At 36.8% G+C, this 26,016-nt stretch overlaps 2 protein-coding genes across 5 annotated transcripts in view; one reads left to right on the top strand and one right to left on the bottom strand.

Annotated features, from left to right (window-relative positions):
* Positions 1 to 26,016, bottom strand: part of LOC127954165 (lipopolysaccharide-responsive and beige-like anchor protein) — a 147,831-nt gene that overhangs the window by 41,823 nt on the left and 79,992 nt on the right. For 2 of the 4 annotated variants that reach the window (XM_052553389.1, XM_052553382.1), the window contains exons 37-39: positions 15,068 to 15,189; positions 9,574 to 9,714; positions 7,845 to 7,978 (exon numbers count right to left, since the gene is read on the bottom strand). In XM_052553389.1, coding sequence (XP_052409349.1) covers positions 7,845 to 7,978; positions 9,574 to 9,714; positions 15,068 to 15,189 — 397 coding nt within the window. Of the gene's footprint in view, positions 1 to 7,844; positions 7,979 to 9,573; positions 9,715 to 15,067; positions 15,193 to 26,016 lie in introns of all 4 variants that reach the window. The other 2 variants (XM_052553375.1, XM_052553367.1) reach the window with 1 other exon arrangement.
* On the top strand, positions 4,624 to 7,151 carry LOC127954637 (protein mab-21-like 2). Its single transcript, XM_052553399.1, has one exon. It carries the CDS (start codon positions 5,257 to 5,259, stop codon positions 6,334 to 6,336), a length of 1,080 nt encoding a protein of 359 aa, XP_052409359.1. The 5' UTR covers positions 4,624 to 5,256; the 3' UTR covers positions 6,337 to 7,151.

Here is a 26,016-nt window from a genome sequence, read left to right as displayed (position 1 = left end):
GCAGTTTGCCAAGAGACAATCAGTCTCATTTTCCTGACTTTAAACAGTTATGACCAGTCTAGAAGAAAACACATTAGATGGCTAACTTTTTAAGACTAGTCTAAGCAGTTAATTCAACCGGCTACCAGATCTAAGTCAAGTCTTTGGTAGCAATTTAGTTCTCAAATATATTTTGTCATGCTGCAGTTTATGAAGTAAATTGGTTTCACTCTGACTTGAAACACACAAACACACTACGGCTGAAAAGTTTGAGGTTGGTAACATTTCTTTATGTTTTTGCTCACCAAGGCTAGTAAATAGTAATATATTCTGATGTTTCTTAACGTTAACCTAAACGCTTATTTACTGCGAGCATCATCCGTGCTTTAGTATGTGTGCAAAGTTATGTTAGTAAACAGTGTGCAGCAGCATCTGCCATTCATTCACTGTATCTCCGCCATGATAAGAGCTGAATGAATGACAAGCTCTCCGTTGTAACATCAGATAAATAAGGGTAACATCTAGTAGAGAAGAGCAATGATACGATTCACATTTATCAGATCTTGTTTTAAATGCGTGTTGAAATAAATATCGGAAAAGATGGATTTGAGGCTTTTGAGAAACAATATCGAATCGACGTCATTTAAAAAATTATGAATCGAAATACTGTTTTTTTCCCCAGGACTAGTGTGTTTTTGGGTGTAAAACATAATATAAAAAATTATTTTCTTTCTTTGATAAATTTAATGTTCAAAAGAACAGTATTTGTTTGAAAGATTAAACTTTGTAACATTATTAATGTTTGTAAATGTAAGGTAAATCGACTGTAAATAACAGTATAAATAACAATAGACATTTGTACGCCAAAGAAGAAAGCAAATTTTTTTTTAAAAAAAAGATCCCGGATTTCATCAAAAAAATCTTAATTTGTGGTCTGAAGATGAACGAGGGTCTTATGGGTTTGGGACGAGATGAAGGTGAGTGATTAATGACATAATTTGAATTATTGGGTGAACTAACCCTGAACTAAGTTAATTTTTTTCCCCATCAAGTCAGAGGTTCCCTGATTACACACTAGTTCTCAGATTAACCTAAATCCACATTAAAAACATATTCTGTAAGATATGCACAAAAAGAGCAACCACATAATGGCTTTCACTCCAAATGCATGTTTGAATATAAAAATAATTTTCTGTGGTAATCGACAACGTGTTATTAAAACATCTTAACTCAGTCTTAACTAATATCCTTTCAACTAAAGCAGTCAAAACCCAGTCACAGACCAAAGCATCATCTGCAGGACACAGTCGTTACATCAGAGTGAAACTGATCCTGACCTTCACCAGCAGCTCTAGAGTAGCACAATACATCTCTCTGAAACATTTCTTTAGAATGATGTCCGGCCCAGATCATAAAAATGCCACTGGGGAAAGAAGGCCACAATGGAAACAGGCTATAAATTCAATGAAGGATGCAAGTTGGAAGCGTGAGGGCAGCTCTCCTTGACTTTGAGACACTTCTGTCACCTGCTCTCAGCGTTCAATTACCATTGCTTTATCGTTAGACAAGTGACCTGCTTCAGACCAGATGACTTCATTTCAGGAGTAAGCTGGGTGCCAGCGAGTGGGACCGTGTTTCATTCATCTGCACTGGGTTAGGTTTAGTGCTTTGTAAACTTGGGTCAATTAGACATAACTTAAGTATTGAAGAAAGACCACAGTACGTTTCAGATTCTGACAAATGTGCTTTGAGTGTTAGTGTTATATTTTTTATTTGAATCTTGCCATGACCATATCCAGAGCATTGTGCATAATTATTTTTCCCCAGTAATTCGCTATATTAATTTTACCTCATTTTTTTAGCGTCTGTGTGTGATGAGCCAGGATCTTTGCAGGACAAGCGTAACAACACTTTCCTCATGTAATATCCCTCCCTTCTCTCCTCCTACACAATTAGGTGTGAACAGCACTTGTCCTTCAGACGACACTCGACTGCTTTAGAGAAAAGCGGTGGACGAAACTGGGAGGATGTTTTATATCAAGCAAACGTGTGTGAAGTCAAGGAGTAAACAATATAAAATACAGAATAAAGTCAATCGACTTGGCATTTCACACACACAAAAAAAAGAATTATAAATGCAAAACAACTGCTATTTGCAAGAGGTTAACTAGACTAGACAACTCTAAACGTCAAAATGTTTGAGAGCAGCACAAGAATATAACACTGAGAGCAGTGGAGAAGCACGAGCACAACATAGAGGTGTCTGATCAGGGAAATCCTAAAAAAGATCAAATGCAGCGGGCGAATGTGAGGGACGCAGAGAGACACCCATCTGCTCCATGACTTCACCAGTAAGTCTGGGTAAGACGGTGCACCTTCTTTGAGAAAGACTACAGGCTAAAAGCATCTGTAAGTGACATTCTGCTCCTGGACATGGAAGAGCGAAACATGCAAACTTCAGCTGAGACGGAAGAAAAACTGCTGCTGGACGACACTGTAGTCGTGTTTTTATTATCTAAGGATGTCTTTACGCTTTACAGCACAAGGATATTCCATCTGTAGGGATGCACCAGACGTAATTAAGAACTTTAAAGAGAGAGAGAGAGAGAGAGAGAGAGACAGAGAGAGAGGGAGTCTCTTCAGACACTGTCCTGCATTGCAGAGAGTAGAGTCATCAGATCAAAGACCAAAGCTCTTTTGGTCTCCAGATAATACAGAATGTTTTCAAAAAAAGAGATGGGGGGGGGGTGCCCAAAATCATTTGTTGGATCTTATTTAAACGCTGTCATTAGGTTCAAGAAGACTCTTTTGGTACTTTAGTGTTATAAGAGTTGCTTGCCAAGATGTCATGATTCAAAGCCTACATTACACTGTAACTTTATATTTAAAAAATTAAAAGGAAGAAAGGAAAGTTGAATTATACTAATAGAAAGGATCATTTAATATTTGGTTAGCATTTAATAAATATTTTGTTAAATTAAGACATAATTGGATATTAAGGACAAATAGCGAGGCCAATTTAAAAGACTAATAATGTCATGTTGAATATGCTATAAAAATATTATAAAATAAAAATGTGAAATTAGATGATTGTCACTTTATTTTCAAAATGTTTGTCAGTTGTTCTGAGATGTAAAACTGTTCAATACAAAAAAATATATTTTTGCAAATTCTGGAAATAAACTCAAAGGCAAACTGATTAAAATTTAATGTTTACAATTTTAACTCAACAATATAAACATTTTGCTAAATCCAAAAATAACAGTAATTAAAAGATTAACTGATTAATTTGCTTAATTATTGCAAATTAATTCACGCTTGTAACAATTAACTTGATTTCAAACAGTTTGATGTGGTGTGTTTAAACTGTGGGCCTGGGTTAGATGCACCAAATTAAAGTGCAAGTTTTTATTTTATTATTACTTTTAATAATAATAATTATTATAATGCATCTATGGAATAGTAATGTTTTACTGCTTTATGCATATCTGTAAGCTGTTAGCACTGTGGTCAAGAATAGAAAAGGCTGGGTAAAAGTGTGTAAATCTAGATTCAAATTAAATTAAATTAATATTTAGTGCTGTAATTAAGGTGCAAGTATTCAAATTTTCTAGAAAAAGTTTCAGGCAGGTTAAAAAAAAACATTCACAATATTAGAGCAACACACGATTCATTTAATGTGTAGCTTTCTATAATTAACTTAAATCACTTCATCTCTTAACCAATACAGAACAAAGTCATGCAAAGACAAAGCATAAGATGACCTGCAAAATACCTGCTGGACGCTCTTTTATTCCAAAACAAACGTCTTATTTTTTTGAACTTAATAATGAAATATTAATTAAAATGCATTCCAATCACATGTCTGTATAAATATTTCAATTAAATTAAACACCGTAAAGTTTATTAAACGAAAGACATTCGCTCAGCGTGATTCTAACAAGCAAGCGGTAAATAAAACAGATGGGCTTAACAACAACAACAAAAAAGCACACAAACACAAAACGGAAAAGGAAATTACGTGCACCAAAAGACTACGAACAAAAACTAACGAAGTAAACAAATAGCCTACTTTTTTTTCTTTAAATAAAATGAAAGAAAATCTACGAATTCAGCTGTAACTGTAAGAAAAATAAATGTCAGGCCAACTTTATTTTATATGCGCTTTATATTATAAAAAATAATAATATATTAAGTGCATGCATAAATTCAATCCTAAATGCATTCTGTAAATAACACATGTGCCATCTAATTACAATAACACCGAACAATATCAGTCTCTAAAAACGTTTTATAACGTTCTTAATTTTCATGACCATGGGCGCTATGAAATTAAACATAAAACTCTATCTAGGTTTAAACGCTGTCATTTGGCCTTTGAATGCGTTGCAAATTAAGTACAAACAGACTGAAGAATCAAAAAACAGATCGACCAATCTGGATCAGCATGTTTTTGGGATTATCACAAAATTATAAAAGCAACATCTCCACTAGCGTGCGACCAGGAGCGCGCGCGCACAACAGACACAAGTTTGATCGGTTTAAAGCAGTGTCCAGCTTTTTGATTATAAAATGAAGTTGCGGTGGACGAATGCAACAGTTTACAGTGGCAAAAATACAAATCAAATTAATTAGCATACAGTTTTTAAAAAACAATTGAGTTCTGTGTAAAAATAAATAAAACACACCTAAAAAACATGCATCCAAAAATTAGATTTTTTATTTCACACAGTTAAATAAGCTCCCAACATGTCATATCGTTTTTATTGTATAGGTTGAATTAAGTAAAGGCTCATGGGTTAAATGCCGTCTGCGCTCGAGCGCTGGATGTTCGGGAGGAGAGAGTCTCTTCAGCGATTGGCCAACTGTGTGACAGCTCCTCCGCTGATTGGCCGGGAACCGATGCCCGTCCCCTTTTCGCTCCAGCTAGAGGACCATTCATAAACTAAACAATTCCAACACTCACGGAGTCTGAACAACTGCACACTGGCGCACAGTTTTCACGCGCAAACACAAGTGAGAGATGATGACGTGACGCACGGAGATTTATCCTGCTGCTGATACTGGCGTAAAACCTTTTCAAGTCGCACTGCGTTGCATCCATCCGTTTCCTGGTCCAAACTTGACGTCTATCCGCTGTGGGCGCAAACTTCATCACTTTTTTTTCTTCTTCTTCTTTCTCTTTGCTGGGAGTTGTGCCTCTGGCTTCATCGGTAAGCATTGGATCCATCGGCGTACTGCGAAACCCCGGTCTACAGTCCGGATCTGTGCCCAAATATGATTGCAACGCAAGCAAAGCTGGTTTACCAGCTCAATAAATATTACAACGAAAGAAGTCAGGCGCGCAAAGCGGCCATCGCCAAAACCATCCGAGAGGTGTGTAAGGTGGTGTCGGACGTGCTGAAGGAGGTGGAGGTCCAGGAGCCCCGCTTCATCAGCTCCCTGAGCGAGATAGACGCGCGTTATGAGGGCATGGAGGTCATCGCACCCAACGAGTTCGAGGTCGTGCTTTACCTGAACCAGATGGGAGTCTTTAACTTCGTGGATGACGGCTCTCTCCCGGGCTGCGCGGTGCTCAAACTCAGCGACGGCCGTAAGAGGAGCATGTCCCTGTGGGTGGAGTTCATCACCGCCTCCGGTTATCTGTCGGCGCGGAAGATCCGCTCCCGCTTCCAGACGCTGGTGGCCCAGGCCGTGGATAAATGCAGCTACCGGGACGTGGTTAAGATGGTAGCGGACACGAGCGAAGTGAAACTGCGCATTCGGGAGAGATACGTGGTGCAAATAACCCCGGCCTTCAAGTGCACGGGTATCTGGCCTAGAAGTGCCGCTCAGTGGCCCATGCCTCACATCCCGTGGCCCGGGCCGAACCGGGTGGCGGAGGTGAAAGCAGAGGGGTTTAACCTCCTCTCTAAAGAGTGCTACTCGTTAACGGGCAAACAGAGCTCGGCGGAAAGCGACGCTTGGGTCTTGCAGTTCGCCGAGGCCGAGAACAGGCTTCTGATGTCGGGCTGTAGAAAGAAATGTCTCTCTATTTTAAAGACTCTCCGTGACCGACACCTCGAGCTACCGGGACAGCCGCTGAATAACTACCACATGAAGACCCTGCTGCTGTACGAGTGCGAGAAACACCCGCGGGAGACCGACTGGGACGAGTCGTGCCTCGGTGACCGTCTGAACGGTATTCTGCTGCAGCTCATCTCCTGTCTGCAGTGCCGCCGGTGCCCACATTACTTCTTACCCAATCTAGACCTGTTTCAGGGCAAACCACACTCAGGCCTGGAGACAGCGGCCAAACAGACCTGGAGACTGGCGAGAGAAATCCTCACCAACGCGAAAAGTTTGGATAAACTGTGAGATGCGCAAAAGAAGACGTTTATTTTATGTCGGAGAATATTAACGAACGCTTGAGATCGCAACACTGAAAGTGGAGAGAATGTGATCGTGATGGTGCTCTCCGCGTAATGAAACCAAGAACATAATAAGATTAAAATAAAACACGCCGAAGCATTAGCACAGGCTCAAACGGGACACTGCAGGAGAGAGACACGAAGGTACATTTTAAACGAAGTGTAAAGATATTGTTGCTTTTAACTCTTTTCACAAAGTGAAATTTTTATTTAAATATATGCACAAGATCTTTAATTGCGAATTACAGAATGTAGCGTGCCAAGGTCAAACGCTTTCATGATGTGATCAAAAAATGAAACGTGTAATAAAATCATGTGCACGATGGAATTTAAACTTGGCATTCGTCATTAATCAATTAAAAACTTCTGACATTAAACGGATTACATTACATAAGATGCATGAATAATTATGCATAGCCTATATTTCTTTTTTTGTGATTTGTCTTTGCTATTTAAACATAAGTATAGCAAAAAGTAGGCTAATAAAAGATTTGTACAGTTTATCTCATAGAAAACGAAAATACGCGTTTTCTGTTTTAATATAACAGAAATACTTGATCGCACTTTTGTGAAACAACTAAGACCATTTACACTAAAATAGAAAATGTAAACAGCCGATCAGTACTTAATTTCACTGATTAAAAACAGTTCAACATTATAAATATGAAAACATGTTAAAATAAAGACACTTTGCATTTAAAATTTTTCGACTGAATAATAATAGACCAATGATGAGAGAAAAGAATCTGTTCATTTAATCTGGAAATCCCCGTAAAAAAAAAAAAAAAAAAAGTTTTTAAGTTGTAAAAATAAATGCAGCTTATTAGAATTAAACATCCAATTGAAATAAATGCCTAGACAATGTTTTGCCAAAAAAAAAAAAAAAAATCTTCCAAAACTGCTATTTCATTCTGACAGAATTAACCATTTTACTTCACAATTCTGTTACTTAAGTAAAAACAGCAAAATATTATTAATACAGAATTTAGGAAAACAACTTTATTGCAAGCATGATATGCCAAGTGCATAGACATAAGAAACTGATAGTTAAGGAAATATTGAAAGTTGATACTTTGTTCTTCCAAAAGGCAAAACAGAAGTGAATCGAGCATTCTGAAGAATGTAACAAATCAACTCATCCTCTTCTGTGCCTCAATTTTCAGGATTTTCAGTGGCACACATCAGCGGGTGATGGAAAGTTACACTTTAATAGCGTCGACCCACATATTTTAAAAACAGTTGAAACACATGCAACATGCTTTAAGGAAAGATAAGATGAGCAAAAAAAAAGCTAGTACTCAATCTTTTTGTGCAAAGGATGTTATATATTTAAAAACAAAAATACACAAACCTGTGTTGTGAATGCACATAATTATACTTCGGCTAGTTGCTCCATTTTTAGTATGCACAGCTTATGGGACAATTGAAGTTATTATGGATGAAAAACCCTCTTACCTTGGGATCAATGTTAAAGCTTGGGTCTTCTTCATCCACCTCAAAGTATAACTCCAGGGCCGTGATGGACAGCGTGCCTTTTACCACTACAGCGGGCGCAACCAACTGTGCACTGGTGCTCAGGTTAACAGGCCCTACGGATCACAGAAGAGCGGTTAGTGTGTGTGTGTGTGTGTGTCGCCCCCATCCTCTGCTGCCCTTGACTTGGAAACTATTTCAAAGGAGTACAGACTAGAGTATTTACTTGAACACATAAACTCAACAAGGAGTCTTTAGTTTTAATAAGCTTGAGAGGAAAAGCCCTACATTCATTTGAAGAGAATCAAATGCTGAAATCAAATGATCACTAAATAATAAAGACTAGACACAATATAAATATATTGCTTTATGCTTAACCTACAATTTATTGCATGCAATAAAAAAAATAAAAATAAAAACGCCAGTCAAATAAGTAAAGCTATGTTACCTAACATCATAATATTACAATTTAGGAACTAAACATAATAATAATTAAATAAATAAACAAATTAATTAAGACTTGTAAAATGTAAACAAATAATTTAATGTATTTATTGCACAATTAATTAAAAGTATTATATATTTATATCACAAGCAATTTCATAGTCCTAATCCATAAATAAGCGCTTTATCTGTCATAGACACGGTATTGTGAGTCAAAAAGCGCTGAAATCCGCTGTCAATCAGCGCGCATTGATCGCGGCTTTGGGTTTAATCTGTCATCAATCTTAATTTATGCCAGCATGACAATGCTGAAGGGTCGCTCTGGGGAATTTCTGCCTCTCTAAATGCGCGAAGCATCGGCTATGAGTCTGCAAACTACCGTTGCAGTCCATGTTTGATTTCCCCAAGCACCCTTCGATTCACAAACGCATGGCTTGATCAGATAAATTCATCAGCACGAAACACGCTAAAGCGGAACACGTGTCAATTAGGCTACACCTGAATCAAACAGCTTCCTAAATGTATGATCTTCAACGACGCAGATCTCCACGATAATTTGCACTTTATTAAAGAGAGATTGGCTTTTATTGTAGGACAGACTGCCAGCCCAAATGAGATTAAACATTTAGAAATGCGTTAATGAGGAAGGAACACACACACACGCGCGCGCACATTAAATAAATCGGATTTATGGTCGGCTGAACAGATTAAAGTGTACACTTTCTTAAAAACACAAATTAATAAAATATTTATATAAATATAACAATTGTGTTTGATTATCATCCTGACGCATTTTTGGTTTCCCATTAAAACCTACGCTTTAAAAAGCCTAAAACAGTCCCGTTTTATACATTTCTATTTTACTCAGTCATTAAAAATAGAGATCCAAGTACGTGTTTCAAGCACAATAACTTTGTTCTAACACAATTAACAATTTTCTGCTTTTAGCAATTAGATTCGAATAAAAGTGTTAATGAAATGAAAGCAACATTGCGTTTCAAAATATATTAATGTAGGCTATATTTAACCCCGACTTTATTGATATAAACTGTATATGTAAAACGAAACTAATGTATTAGTGGTTTGAAAGCAGACTGCTGTCATGAGTGTTCACTCCGATCACAGGCCGCTAATGAGCGAGGACGCCTCAGACAATGATGTGATCCGCTCATTAAGAGCGCGACGCGTCAGAGCGGCGCGTTGCGTGACGCGCGCGTGCAGCGGATGAGCGCGTTCTGATTTGTCGCTGAAGGCTGCAGTTGTTTACCTGCGAGGTTCTCCAAGTCTTTCTCCTCCAGGGATGAGAGAGTGTCGTCGTCCTCCAGGAGCAGCTCGCTCTCTGAGCTCGGATTCCCCAGCACTGAACTCCTGATGGACTGTTTGCCTTTCAGCACGTCCTCCTCTAGAGCTGCACGAAACCAAACACATCACACTCCTTCAAGACAAACACTTTAAACGACTGTCAGTTGAATTCTACTCGGGTAAGTTGACTGTACAAGAGCTGATAAATAAATCATTTGCAAAATGCGCTGGTTGCTATTATACAATACAGCCATATGATTGTTTAAAATACAAGTGTTATGCATAGAAATGTATTTTTTTCTCTACATGGCCTCGAATCAACAAAACAACAACACATCAAGACTATACTATGGAATTTATTTCTACTTGCATTATTTTAAAAGTTTGAATATTTAAAAAAGTAATTTACATAATGGTGACAAATAGAATTGGCAAATAGAAATGAATGCATATTTGAATTTAAAATAAGCCGATCTTTGTGAAAAATACATATAGCTAAATTTTCACCAAAACCTGATTTTTAATTAGGACGTTTCTTTGTAATTTGGCATTTTGTTTTACCTGATAATCAGGAATAATAAAATATCTTTAGAAAGAAAGAACACATTCAGCTGACCAAAGTGCATGTCCATAATATACTTTCTGATTCTATTAGTAAAGAAAATCAAAAAATGTATAAGCTTGTCTATGGGCTTAATTGTCATTTATAGATTTAAAGTCTAAAAACCTAATATCTATAACAGAACATACTTGGTGACATTAAAACTTTTAGAATTGCAATTAAACGGAAACAGACATTATGGTTCATACACCATGACACAAATCAGGAGTCACTGTGCATGACTTGAGGTTCCACACAGATTATTTAAGAAAAATGGTAATCTGTAAACATTTACAGAGCACTGCATTCCCCAGTGGTGAGGGGCAAACACCTAAACACAGAGGTGACGGGGCGTCTCTCATCAGAGCTACACTGAGTCCAGCCCAGAACCGTGTGGACAGACGGAGAGCAATGTGACCTCTGACCCCTCTCTCCAGATACACCACCTGAGGGGGTTTGAATTTGCACTTGAAGAAAACCCTGAGACAAGTCTTTATAAATAGAGCCTTAAACCTTTAGACACAGAAATCTCTAGTCATGGAAAGTATGCTGGCGCACTGATATTGAGAACGCTCTTCCTGTAATTAACTCTCCCCAGAGAACGTGTAGTTAGCAGCAGTGAAATTACTACCAGCTTCCTAATACATACCACATGCCGACTGGACACAAGGATGTGACCGATATATGGTGTTACTTCATAATAGTATTTATTCCTATTTATTTACTCTTGTGTCTGAAGCTAGCTGAGCTGGAGTCACTCCTTCACAGTTTTTTGTGATCTAATAGATGACAAACTGCAGTGAATGCTGGATACACGTAACCTGAAATAGCAAAACTCTAGTATATATTTTGCAAATCACAACTCAAGTTGCAAAATGTGAGTGCTGAAACTTTGATCAGTAACATAAGAAGAAAAAAAAACAGATAAAGACAGATAGATAGATAGATGGATACAGATAGACAGACAGATAGATGCATAAGAATAAAGGAAAAAACATGAAATTAATATAACCATAAGTCACTAAAATAATTTACTTTTTTTTTTTTTGCTTTAAAATGACATGCATTCATGCATTCTGCACATGCACTTAAATAAACATTGGATACCTAGTAGACAAAAAAAGTATTAATGAAACCTGGAATGAGTGCCTTAAAAGCCTGTGCTGTAAGATTATATTCACACATCAGCTCTGCTTAAATAACTCATTCATTCCCCTCATTCAGCAAATGCTAATGTAAATACATGCACTTGCGTTTCCTTTTCCCATGCAGGTTCAAATGCTCATTTATATGCGACTTCGGAGGTGAAGCAATAAAATTGTCAGAATTAACAAACATGTTTTTAACACAAGTGCAGTCAGGAGGTGTGTATTGATCACAGGGACAGAGATATTACTCTTCAGGTATTTACAGTACTATGTGTTGCCCAACACCAGCTCACACCGAGATCAATCCGCAAAAAAGATGGTGCTTTCCAGCCATAAATACACATCTTACTAAACTACCAGCCATCAGCGTTTGGGCTGTACATCGTACCACTGTTTCCTGGCTGGCGATGAATGATCGCAATGGTGGACGCCAAAAAGGGACGTTTTAATATGATGTATTTTGAGTGATGAAACACAAATCATTTGCAAGAAAGCATTTCTATATCCATTCAAAAGAAATGCAGTTTCTTTTAAATGCCAGGACGCAGCTGCTGTTTAAAAAAATAATAAAAATAAATAACTGTGATGCCTGGTACGTCCAAATGTTAATTGTATATATTTCTTCTGCCAACTAAATTCGAAGTATAGAGAAAAGCCACTATCTGACTACTGGATTGCCAAAAATGTAACAAAACTGCTCTTACAAAGGAAAAATCCACATGAGAATAATCACTGCCAGATATGACCCTTGTGCTCTGTTTGAAAACTTGAGATCTTGGCCAAGACTTTCATTCCACTTCCGCAACAAATTTAGGGTCAGCAGGAGAGACACAAGCTTTCTATGGAGGAGGGGGTAGATACACATCAGTGTCATGAGCATCAATTAACTGCTTTCTGTAGTTTGTTCACTTTCCATAACCACATCTTATTTTGAGTTAAGAATCATATACTTTGTTAAATTACGAAATTGAGTAGATATGCACTTGAGTCATAATTGTGTACAGTACAGAGCAAAAGTTTGGAAACATTACTATTTTTAATGTTTTTGAAAGAAGTTTCTTCTGCTCATCAAGCCTGCATTTACTTGATCAAAAATACAGAAAAAACTGTAATATTGTGAAATATTATTACAACTTAAAATAACAGTTTTCTATTTGAATATACTTTAAAAAAAAAATTTATTCCTGTGATGCAAAGCTGAATTTTGAGCATCATTCCTCCAGCCTTCAGTGTCACATGTAACATCAGTCGATCACATGATCATTTAGAAATCATTCTAATATTCTGATTTATTATGAGTGTTGGAAACACTTCTGCTGTCTAATATATTTGATCAATAAAAGGTAAAAAAAAAAACTGCATTTATTCAAAAAAAAAAATCTAATAATATATTTTCTTCAATATCACTTTTTATCAATTTAACACATCCTTGCTGAATAAAAGTATTGATTGTATTTAAAAAAAGAAAGAAAAAATTACTGACCCCAAATTACTGACCAGTAGTGTATATTGTTATTACTAAATATTTACATTTTAAAAACATAGCTTCTTTTTTTTATTATTCATCAAAGTATCATAAAAAAGTATCACATGTTCTGAAAAAATATTAACTTTTTTATAAAAATATTAACTGTTTCCAGCTTTGATAATGAATCATCATATTCATAGATTTCTAAAGGATCATGTGATAATGATCCTAAACATTCAGCTTTGCATCACAGCAATAAACGATAATTTAAATTATAATACATTTAAAAACAATTATTTTAAATTGTAATAATATATCACAATATTAAAAAAAAAAATTCTGTATTTTTGATCAAATAGATGCAGCCTTGATGAGCAGAAGAAACTTCTTTCAAAAACACTAAAAATAGTAATGTTTCCAAACTTTTGGTCTGTACTGTATGTGTGTGGTGTGGTTATCCTAAACAAGTTTTTAGGTAAAGTTGTCAGACAATTAACCCTCTCAAGGCAGGCGTTGCAGATTTGCAACAGTAAAGTAACTAAAAACCTTATTACTCCAGATACATATTTTATGTATCTGGAGTACTAAAAACTTTACTAAAGGTTACTAAAGTTACTAAAGTACTAAAACTTAATTTGAGCCTGAGAGGGTTAATACATGCACATAAATAATTGATCGATTGATTATTTCCTGCGCTGGATAGTCACCGGGGAAGCGTTTGAGAATAATGAAGGAAGTTTTAGGTTGCATTTCAAAGAGGACCCTTAAGGAACACTTGAACTTAACCAAGTCTGAAGTTAGCAAAAGAAAAAGTGGAGAATACAGGGCTTCAGCTGCGTATTATGAGCATTAGGGCAGCACATCGGTCTCGGAGGACGCTGGGATTCTGAGCACTTATTGCTGTTAGATTACATTCTTATTGACTTCTGCCACATCTGTCGTTTGTCTTAAAGATGTGTGTCATTCTAAGCAGTGACATATTGGAGACATTTTTCTCAGAAATGGCCCTGTTTCCGATGGATGCAATAGGTTAAGCTGCTCAAGCGTATTACTGCACTGAATGAAGTGTTAAAGCAGAGCTCTGTTTAACATTACGAATAAAAAAGAGAGAACTTGTTTACATCTCAGTGCAAGGAGAATGTGTTGAACACAGAAGCAATTGTAAAGACATTAAATGAGTGAAGGAGAGCGAACAAAAGCCAGATGAGTTTAATAACCTCAAGTTCTCTTGTGATAACGCGGTAAAATCCAACCCGGAACGGATAACTCATTATATTGTTATATGTGGAGATCATATGATGCATTTTTCAAATGGGATGAAAACATAATGAGAAACAAATATTATGTAATAAATTATGCACATTTTATATAAATCAAGTCAACCAAATGGGCTTTTTTAAATCCTCTTCTTATTAAAGTAATTAAAAATGCATTGATTCTTTCAGCATTCTGCAAAAAGGAAACTACATTTGCAACAATATTATGCCTACATACAGTATGCATGTGAACTCTTACAGCTTACAAATATATTTTCATTATAGAATTGACAAGTTTTATTTCTTAGGTACACTGAGTTTATACTGTTATAGAAGAACGCATTCAAGAAGTGTTTTTCAACATTGCATTATAAATAAGACACTTTTTTTAAAGTGGATATGTATTGTGTCTTAAGTTATACGTTGTTTCTCTAGTAGATACTGTGTAAAAGAGAATCGAGAAGAATAAACAGTGCTGAGGAGTCACTGACTATAACTAGTGACGCACCTACAAAATAGAAATGATTCAATAATTAAAATCTCTGCATAGAAGTCCTAAAAATATTTAATTAAAAGTTGCTGTTTTAGTCACTTATACTTTGTGAAAACACACACGAGTGCTTATTTTTAATGCTGTCACCCAAAATTATGATGCACACATATCTAATACATCTATTACGGCTAGCCCTCCCACGAACTTGACAACTTTACTCACCTTTAACACCAGCAGCTGACATGCATGGGAGGGAAGAAACACATAATGACAATTTAAGAGCAATTAGTGCTACTAGAGCTAATGAAGGAAATGCACATAAAAAAATAATATTATCAGAGAGATGAGAGAATGTAATGTGATTTAATTTATAAAGGTTTTATGGTGACTTTAGCTTTACCTGTTATCATGGGTAATAGCTCAACAAACTGGGCTGTGTTTTGTGTGTGAAAGAGTGTAAGTGCATGATGTTTTGTGACTATGCATTACCCACCATGCTCTGCTGCAGCTTTGAGCGTGGCCTCAGAGTGTGTGGAACCAAACGGGTTCCTGATGAAGCGCCGTCGTCTCCTCAGGTCATCCTCCCAATAGTCCAGGCGCCAGAACTCCCGCGGTCTGCTGCCGAAAGAGAGAGAGAGATCCAAATAATACAGATATCCGCCTTCTTTACTGTGCAACACTAAAAATAGCCTTGTGCATTATACTACAGTAAATAATATTCTGTATATTTTACAGTTGGTTTGATACCTTTAGAACAAATGGTATTGTCGTTTAATAGATTTATATTATTGCACACATTAAAAATGTTAAAATTATTTTAAAACACATAAAACTTATTCAAGAACTTTGTGCAATAAATAAAATGTTCGATATTATGTTTTTGAGAATCGATACAGTATCGCCAAACAAAATATCGCGAGACTCACGTGTATCGATATTTTCTTACCCCCTTAGTAATAAAACAAAAAAAAAAAGATTAAATGTATGCGTGAACTAATTTCAGAAGTCACAAAAGCACAGCACTCCAGAAATGTTTGTCCTTGGGAGAAACTTGGTAGAAACTAGAGCCCCAGATTTTTGCAACACTTCAAGAAGGTGAGATGAGAGCTAAATACATCACACTGAGAATAATGCCTGCTGACACAGCATTTCAGCAAACACACACACACACACACACACACACACACACACACACACACACACACGCACGCAGACAGACAGAATGACGCAATGCTGTGGTTCCAGGCTCATTTCTGAGCCCATTTGATTCAATATCCTTCACCTTTAGCCACCTTGAGCCATTTTAATCGTGGGCTTGTGTTGTGCGGTTTCTCTCGGTGTGTGCAAAAATACTCACTTTTAATGTCAAGCGAACAGTTATAACATATTACCTCATTAAGATTCAAAGGACTTTAAGTAAAATAATAGTGCCTTCAAATATTCATTATGTTCAGGTCCTCTGAGGTACAAGTAAAACACATTTTCCTGCACCATAAACAAGTTTAATCTTCAAAAGCTTGCTTAATTTGTAATGGAACCAACTCATTTCAGGCAAGGGTGTAATTTGTTCTCAAATTAAACTATTTTTTCGGCACGAGCAATTAATTACACACGTGAACACAAAAGAAGAACTGATTTTGAAACCCAAGTGTGATTTTCAAGGAAGGATGTGATAAGATAATGGTTTTATCGAAAGGATCTTGAGGGGAGAGATGACAGCGAATGGCTTTAGCATTAGCTCTGTAGCAGATTTACTGTAGACGCTGTGAAATATTACTCTCCAAGTCCATTCTGTTCTGTGCAAGTGAGAAGAAGTTTTATCGTGCAACAGGGCCGCCTCCACACCCAGGCCAAATAAATCAGGATAACGGCCACTTAAGTGCCCTCACTAGTGCTCACCTTATTTTTTACGCCTGCATACTTTAACAATCGCCAGCAAACACTCTGGTTCGAACGACATTAACAACTGATTTAAGACAGGAAAAAGAGATGTAAGTTTTGTGAGCAATGCATTTCAAATGTCTACACACAGTAGTATGTAGAAATACTATGACTTCTCTAATAAAACAGCATTTATTTTGTTGTGATTTCCAAACATGGCTCACTCCTAAATGAAAGGCAAACACCATGGGATGTGCTTTTTCCTCACAAAACTTGGTGTACTGAACTGAGCATGCCTCTATTCTATTGATGTCTCAGTTTAAATAAAAATAAATAAAATAGAAATTCTACTGGTTGATGGGTGAATATTCGGCGGGTGATTCCAGTGCTACATGAGAATGCAAACACATAAGAGACAGATGTATGAACAGGAGTGCAAACTTTTGTTATTTTAGATAATTATGTAATTAGCAATTTTTATGTAGTGTAATGTTAGGAAGTTGCTGTTTCCTACACTGGTTATTTGAAACTTAAAAAAAGGTTCCTTTAACTAAGAGGACATTATAGGTTTTTTTTAACACACACAAAATAATACTAACACACTAAAAATAAAAAACAAATTGTAAAATAATTTTTAAAGTTAATTCTGGATCTGTGAGAATTAATTGATTCATGTTTACAATGCAAAAATAGCTTTTCATACTTAGTTTTTTCTTCAAAATATCTAAACATTCTTAAATCAAGATACTTTTACTAGATAACCCAAATGACTTCAGATATCTAGTCTTGTTTCCAGGGGAAAAAATTAAATTACATGCAATTTTATGTAGCAGTAGGGTAAGTATTGTTAAAACAAGAGTATTTTACTTACCCTATACTAGCAGATCATTTATTTGCTTTAAGCAAATGCATAATTTAGTTAACCTTTTTTTTCCGTCCCCCTGAAAACAAGACTGTATTTAAATTTACATTTTTGCATTTAGCAGACGCTTTTATCCAAAGCGACTTACAGTGCATCCAGGCAATACATTTTTTTTTTTTTAAATGTATATATCTTAATTTATTTGGCTTATCTAGTAAAAGTATCTTGATTTAAGAATTTTTTTATATTTTGACTAGAAACAAGAAAAATACTAAGTAAAATAAGCCATTTTTTGCAGTGTAAACAAACCTAGAAATATGCACAGGATTCACAATCTCATGTCAAAATCCAGGCCTGAGGAACTCAGCAGACACGTATCCATTAAACAACATGCATTGAGTGCGTTGTGTTCCTATCGTCCGGTCTGTCTGTGAATTTCCCTCTATCTAAGTAGCGGCGAGGAGTTTGCATGTGATAGTTTCCTCCGTGTAAATATCCACGCCATCATTCTGGCTTCCAGCGTTCATTAATGATCACTGAATGCACAGAGCCGAGTCAAGCAGCTCCACTCCTGTCATTCTCTGAGAGAGCAGAGATACAGAGAGGATCAATCTGTCTGCAATACAACACCACGCCGGCCAATGCAATTAGTCGAGCAGCTGGAAGCGCGTTCACAGCCTCCTCGCTGTGACAATAGAGTCCTAATGAAGGCAAAGGAAGTGTGTGCGTGCACGTAATCCAATCGCCATCAATCCCAGCAGTGCATCCCTCCCAGCAAGTGTTTTCACAGCATTAATGAATTATTCATCCATCCTCCCCATCGCTTCTTCTAAAGGGGGTTTCTAACAGGAATTACACCAGTGTCTTCTCAAGCTTTGCGTCAGCAGTGCAAAAGATCATGGGTTTAATTCCCAGGGAACAAAAAGAAACTGTGCCTGAATGCACTGTAAGTCGCTTTGGATAAAAGCATCTGCTTAATGCATAAATGTAAATACATGTAAGAAAACAACCATAAATTGTAGTGGGGAGTTGAAATTGTCTTATTGCATATGCCGAAAGCAACACTTAAGACCCTCCTCCAAACGTGCTGGATGTAAACCACATTTGGCGAGAATTTAACACGAGCGGGACTTTATAAGCGCTTGTTAGACGTAATTGAAGTCACTGGCTGTAAATCTGAACCCGTTTACCAACAGAGATGATGAACGGGGGGCTAATCGTAACGCTGTTTAATGCAGATGCCGATCTATTGAGTTAATAAACAAGGGGAATAGATCGGAGACAGTAAGAGAATCAACAGAGAAGATGGTCATGTTTCATAATCTCCTCTTTAAAGCTTCAACTGCGCTGCTTAACTGAAGGTTTGCATAAAACAAGCTACACTTCATGTCTACTTGACTCGAGGGAGGTGTCATAATAAACAAAGCATTTAATTGGCCCATGTGTTGAGAATTTCAGAGTGTGTGTGTGTGTGGGATTAATAAGGAGTTTTTTTGGAAGTTGCTTGTGCCGGCACACTTCAGAAAGGCATCACTCCAGAAGCGTTATAAAAGCCTGCAAAACACAGGCTCTCAGATTACACACAGGAACAAGTAAACCCACTCAAGAATAACAGACCTGGAGGCTTGAGAAGAAAGAGATGGACAGAAGAAGACCAGAGGGTTAAAACTCAAGAAGATAAAGAAAGACAGAGAGAAATATGGATGAGATGGTTAACGGATGTGTCTCTCTTTCAGCTTTCGCTGCAAAAGCCAACTTCTGGGTCACAAAGATAAAGGAGATTTTTTTTGGTAAATGGTGAAAGTGCTGAAATAAATGATCCGACCGGAGCACTCTCAGCCAATTTTTTTTTAGTGAACACTTTGCTGAAATTCAAACATTTAGTTGTTGTCGTTCATGCATGCATGTATTTATTTGGTTTACGAGGACACCAAAAATGACTCCTTAAATGGCATAAACAATATTATTTGCACACTAGATACCTTTGACAACACTTATGTAATAAAGTGCTTCCTGTAGCAATCAATGACATTCCTAAGTCCCTCAACTGGATTTTAGTTTGGCCAGAGAATGAATAAGGCACAGACGGTCCTCTTCTATATATACCATATGAATAAAATAAATGCACTCATGAACTTTCTGATTAATTAAATGAAAACACATCAAGGCTGTCTTTTTGCACTGCCTGTAAATTACCATAAAGATCATAATAAGCATGCATACTATTTTTGTATATTGTTTTTTAAAGTGCATGTAATGTAAGTAGTTATTGTTTGTCTCAAGCCTTTCTCAAGATGGAGTGAGCTGTTGCATTAATTTAATGTCTTTCCCCACTTTCTCTGGAGTGAAAGCATCCTTTCGACACTCTATATGTGTTGAAATATGTGCAGATTGTAAAAAAAACGATATGAATAGCACTAAACAGCAGTGTGAAATAGCCTAGACAAACATAGAAATGACTGATCTAAGCTGGTCTTTGAATCAAAATCGTGTCTTTTCAGCACTACTTCTGCTGAAACTCTTGATGTGTCTGTCGAACTCTGGGAGATCTGGAGTATGTGGAGTCTGTCATGCTAACATATGGACAACATCAGCGCTACGGGAGCCGTTAATATGTCCTTCTTTGACACTTTGTTACTATTTCTGACAGTCTGGGCCACTGTTGTGTATATACAGTCAGAGCTAAATGTTTTCATTAGGGCATATTTTAATCCATTTCTATAACGCAGAAGAGAAGAAGCCATTTTCGCATCATTTATGTGATACGTCCCCAGAAATCTGCAGCTGTCAAACCTGGAGATTTACAGATGGACTGGGAAGACCGCTTTAGGCAGGGAAATGGGACCGATACAAAGCTTTGCATGAGAAACACATGAATGTGTGGCGGGTCGCCCAACGATGATAGATATTCTGCATGGCTAATGATGTTTACAGCTAACGTTTCGAGCAAGAGGTTGTACGTCTAGGTGTATTGTGTCAGTTTTGTTTGAAAGGGTTTGAGATTCTTTGGTCTAATTTGTTTCCATCGCAGACGAAGCGGGGAGAAAAGAGAGTGAAACAGCTGCTCTCTCTCTCTCTGTCTGACCCGCAGTCTTGTGGGATGTTTGTACATGGTTTCTCAAGTGTTTACAGCCAAACCGAGCCATTAATGGTACTTGTTAAACAGCTTATGAAGAAATGTAAATAAAGCAGAACATGTATATGTTATGACAATGTAATCTGCTAAGCATTTTGGCTTATCTTTGCCAGGACCACGCAGGCCAAGTTGATAAACTCATTTGAGATCCTGGAGTCTTAAAAAAAACATTGCATGGGTCAATATTATAGATTTTTCTTTAATGCCAAAAATAATTAGGATATTAAGTAAAGATCATGTTTCATGAATATATTTAGTAAGTTTCCTACCGTAACTATATCAAAACTTAATTTTTGATTGGTAATATGCATTGCTAAGAACTTCATTTGAACAACTTTAAAAATGATTTTCTCAATATTTAGATTTTTTTTCACACCCTAGTTGTATCTTAGCCAAATATGGTCATATCCTAACAAACCATACACCCATGGAAAGGTTATTTATTCAGCTTTTAGATGATGTATAAATCTCAATTTTGAAAAATTTAACATGAGTCTGGTTTTTTTGGTGCATGGTCAAAATTATAGTTTGTCATGAGGTAACAATGAATGGGGAAAGAAGCTTTCCAGCTTCAAAAATGGATGAAAAAGCCCCAAGGACATCATCTCTATAACTTATGCACTACAATCCAAGCCTTCTTAAGCCATGCCACTCAATAAGTCTGTAAGTAATGAGAAATTAATCAATCTAGTACATGAACAATCATTCAGGGCTGTGTTTTCCAGAAGCATTTTTCCCTTTAACTGTAATAATAAGAAAGATGGGTAGAAATCCTATTATGCAATTTTCCTTAAGATTATATCTCTAAAATAGTGGTCTTCAACTGGTTTCGTTTCAGGACCCAGATTTGGACATCAAGTGCTGGACTAATACAGTACGACATTTATATTACATAAAAAATAACAAAAACACCCAACACAGGCTCATTGAAAATATACGGTAAGTTGAAGATCCATCTCTTTTCTGCCGCTTTTACCTGTTCTTGGGGTTTTATGACTCAGTAAATAAAAATACAAACATAATAAAAATGTCTTTGAAATGTAACATCTCAAAAATATGTTAAAATACTGCCATTATTCCTTGAGAATCATGCTACAGTGCCCAGCGTTCCTCCGCTCCTGATGGACCGGGCATGAAATGACAAAGCACATGATAAAATACTTGATAGTTTGTCCATTTCAGGTCAGAAAACCGTCCTGCGGAACAGTTACAAAGCTGTAAGCCTCGATTTCACAAGGCCGATCAATAAGAGAGCATACCGTTTCAATTTTGCCTGCATTGATTTTCTCTATAACACCACAACCCTGCCGCATTCATCTCTCTGAAAGAAGGGAAGATTTGATTTACTGAAGAAAAACTGGAGTGCACATCACAAAGGTTTCTGAAAAGATGGATGTCCCTGAGGAGCTCCATTAGAGATCACTGGAGCTGCTGCTGGAAATGACCCGCAATAGAGGAGGAGAGAGAGAGAAAGGGTGTGATGCAGGGAGAGAAAGTGAGAAAACAGATAAAAAAAAAGAGAGAGTGCAAAATAAAGAAGAGCTCAAGAATAAGCAAGAGTCTTGAGAACAACTAACAAAACCTGGTATTTCTTCAATAACTAGCACTTTTCACAAAGAGAATACAAAAAGGTGCCATTTTTGGTCTTTCGAGAAACGGTCAGTAGAAGATGGTGCAAAAATACTGATTGTCAATGTTGAGTGTTTCCCAATTTTGCAACCTGGTCAGCATGTTTAATCTCTAAATAGAGCAATCATAACAAAACACTAATTAGTGTGATTGGTATTTACAAAACAGGCAAAAAACAAACAAACAGCATTTTCTGCAAAAAAAAAAAAAAAAAAAAAAAAATATATATATATATATATATATATATATATATATATATATGCAATTTTTTGCAGAAAATGCTGGTTTGTAATTACAGACAAACTTATATTTACTATAAAAATAGGTTTTCAAGACAGGCAAATATATAAATATATATATACATTTTTGGGACCAAGTGTTGTTTTATAATTCATGATGCATGTATATTTACTATAAAAATAAATAGTTTTAAAAAGTTTTCCTGCAATAACTTGGTTAACGGGTTTGTTTTTCATTCTATATGAGGTTTCCCTTTCTTGCAACCTTGTGACCATGCACTAAATCTTAATTGAGCTAAAAAAAACAACAACACATTGATGTAATAGATTTTTGCAAAAACAGGCAAAAGCCAGAAAATGTAAAATAAATAAATAAATACATGTTATGTTCACTGATGCACCTATATTTACTATAAAGAGGAAATTCCTACAGTGCCTTGCATAACCGGGTCAGAAAGGTTGAGTTTTATGAAGGCAGACAACACTACAAATTGTGTAAAAGCCAAGAGAAAGAAAAAAAAAGAGAGAGAGAAATGTTACTTCTACAAAACTCAAAAAGAGGGGATAATGCTTGTACACACCCAAACAGCACATTCTCTAATGATCAGAACAAAATGAGCAACCAAAGATCATCTCATTCTCATTCACGTTCAACTCTCAAACTATAGTTCTCTCTTCGTATCTGTGAGCTTGTGTTTCTTTCACGCTGTCTATTCTTCATCTTCCTCGTCTTCTCCCTGACAGTGTTTGAGGGTGTGGAACAGCTTTAAGAGCAGGAGCAGAGTGAATTTCCATGCTACATTAGTCCCACCATCAGAACGCACTGAAGACGAATATGAGAGGAAGACTCATCTGTGCAGAGAGACTCCCGCTCCTCCTCCTCCTCTCTAAAATCACTCTTTATTGTTGTGTCATCTACATGAAAGATCATCTCTCTCTTGACCCGAATAAACATGACCACACTGACGAAACTGAAATAAAGAGAGGGAGAAAGAGGAACGGCAGGTGGACCAAAAAAACTAAATCAAAAGAATGGTCTCAGCAGCCTCGTTGGCTGGACACATGTTCATTTTGTCTGGTTTTGGCAGACGCTAGTGCCACATGTTCCCCTGCGTCTCCAGCCGAGAGATGACAGGTGCATGCATCTGTCTGTCAAACTGAGATCCAATCGAAAAAGAAAGGCCATGGACAGTGCAGAATGGGACAGTCCCAAATCAGCAAGTGTGTGTCTCTTCCTTTGTTTTTTGGCGCAGTGTAAAGTCCTAAGAGACCTCTCTGATAATGCATCCATGAGCGAGAGAAGGAGAAGAGAGAAAATCCTCTAACACCTCGACTCTCCTGAGGACAGGGCTGCTGTAAGCTGGATATTAAGACACAAACTGCATTCAGGCGGGTCAGATGATATTAGATGCCTGCCATGAGGAAACAACAACTACCATCAGCTGGGAAGGACAATAATATTTTCATTTTCAGCCTTTTATTGAATGGAAACTTTGGGGAATACGTCTTTATAGGGGGGAGCTTGCAAATTTAACACTCCCAACAAAAGAGTGCAATCATGGCAGCTGAGTGCCCTTTGAGGGATCGGATTTCATTTCCATGATGGTGAAAACTAGATTTCACTGTGTGTGTGTGTGTTTTGTCTCTCAACTCTTCAATGCTGTTGTTATCTAAAACGGTGGAAATGTGTCATTTCTAATGGTTTTACAGCAAAACCAATACAAACAAGAGGCAATCTCTATGAATATGGTGCACTTTGGTGTCCCATGATTTTTTAAAGTGCAGCATTAAAGAAACAGATCCTATTAATTTATTGTGACAGCTTATATGAATTGTATTTTGTATGTTGATATCAGCAGTTAATATCTCAACACGTGTTGTGATATTGTGTGTGGCACAATCTGTGGAACTGATATTGCTGTAAAAAATATTTGTACAAATAATTTCTAAGTCATTAATATATATTTTTTTAAGTGTCAACCCTGTTATCACAAAATTTTCACCCAAACCCTAAAAAGTAGCATGCATTTTTCAACCCTGTTATCCTTTATATACTATAATATTATAATCCATTATCTCCTGCCACATAATAGTTTAATTCAAGATACATCTACATCTCTGTTTCCCATTGCAGATATTATGCCAAAAATGACAAATCACACCATTTAGATAATGCATAACAGACTCAATCACCCTTTTCACCCAAAGTTCAAAGTGAATCACTCCATTCCAGCTTTTAAATCCATGATTAGATAAAATATTAATCCAATGTACACATGCAGCTGTATGTAGCATTGTGAGTGTGTGTTCGCGTGTGTCCCTTCTTTTACTTCCAGATGTTGTTCTCTCTTCTGTAGTTACCCATCCCTAGCTCTCCATGACCTTCTGGGTAATTGAGCAGAAGTATTGATGTAACAGCAGAGTCTGATTGTGATTTATTAAACACACTCTGAGACTGTGCCAGCGTCACCGTGCGCCCATCGCATGCCATTACAAAAGTCATCAATAGCTCTGCTACATAAAGCCCAGTAATGGGGAGAGAGCCAAGAGAGAGAACAGAGCGCCCTGACATTATAAGACTGCACACTACTGAGAGGAAAGAAGAGAGAGAGAGAGAGAGAGAGAGAGAGAGAGAGAGAGAGAGCACAACATCTTGATACAACACACTTCAGACAGGTTTCCAAAGCTCCACCCGAACACATTTTGTAAGACAAAGGACAGAAATTTAACTAGAGTCAATGAGCTTCTTGGGCTACAAACTAGATAAAAACAGCAGTGCATGACTTATTCATTAAGGGATATTTCTGTGTGTTTACAGAGATAAATATAGTTCCTTATGTTTCCTTCAGTAATGGCCAAGTAGCATTCACTGGCTTTCATCTCGTTCCAGCAGCAATGCATCACACACAGAAAGCAGCGCAATAAGACATAACCCAGGCTCAGAAGCCTGACTGTAAGACTCCATTAGAGCCCATAATGGACAGAAATGGTTTAGCGTATAGAGAGAGAGGTATATAGTATGAGGTCTAATGATTACGGATGATTTGGTATGGGGTATGTAGGAAACAGAGGAGAGCTGAACTGTGCTTGGAAAAGATCACACACATATCATATATAACAAAGTCAGGTTAAAGGGATAGTTGATGATGACACCGTTTTCCTTTCTGGGTGAACTATGCCTTTAACCAGTATGAGGGAAAAACCAATCACTGGGTCATTGGTCGCTCTACGTGTCTACAAACCAAAATCCAGGCTAGATGAGTCAAGTTTTTTTTTACTTCTGTGGCATTACATGTTTTCGCTTCATTTTCAAGATAGCAAAGAGTGAGCTGATGAATGTATATAATAATGTGTGACCCTGGAGCACAAAACCAGTCTCAAGTCTCTGGGGAATATTGTTAGCAATAGCCAAAACAAATTTTATTTTATGGCAAAAATCATTAGGATATTAAGTAAAGATCATGTTCCATGAAGATATTTTGTACATTTCTTACCGTAAATATATCAAAGCTTAGTAACATGCATTGCTAAGAACTTAATTTGAACAACTTTAAAGATGATTTTCTCAATATTTTCGATTTATTTGCACCCTCAGATTCCGGATTTTCAAATAGTTGCATCTCAGACAAATATTGTCAGATCCTAATAAACCATGCATCAATGGAAAGCACATGTATACAGCTTTTTTCAATTTT

This window comes from Carassius gibelio, chromosome A1 (genome assembly GCF_023724105.1).
Source record: "Carassius gibelio isolate Cgi1373 ecotype wild population from Czech Republic chromosome A1, carGib1.2-hapl.c, whole genome shotgun sequence".
In the NCBI taxonomy this organism is placed as follows: Eukaryota; Metazoa; Chordata; class Actinopteri; order Cypriniformes; family Cyprinidae; genus Carassius; species Carassius gibelio.
Note: the sequence above shows the minus strand (reverse complement) of the source record. Positions and strands in the feature narration are given on the sequence as shown.

What these genes read in the sequence shown, in the direction of transcription:
- LOC127954637 (XM_052553399.1), top strand. Translation starts at nt 5,257, where the DNA reads ATGATTGCAACGCAAGCAAAGCTGGTTTACCAGCTCAATAAATATTAC.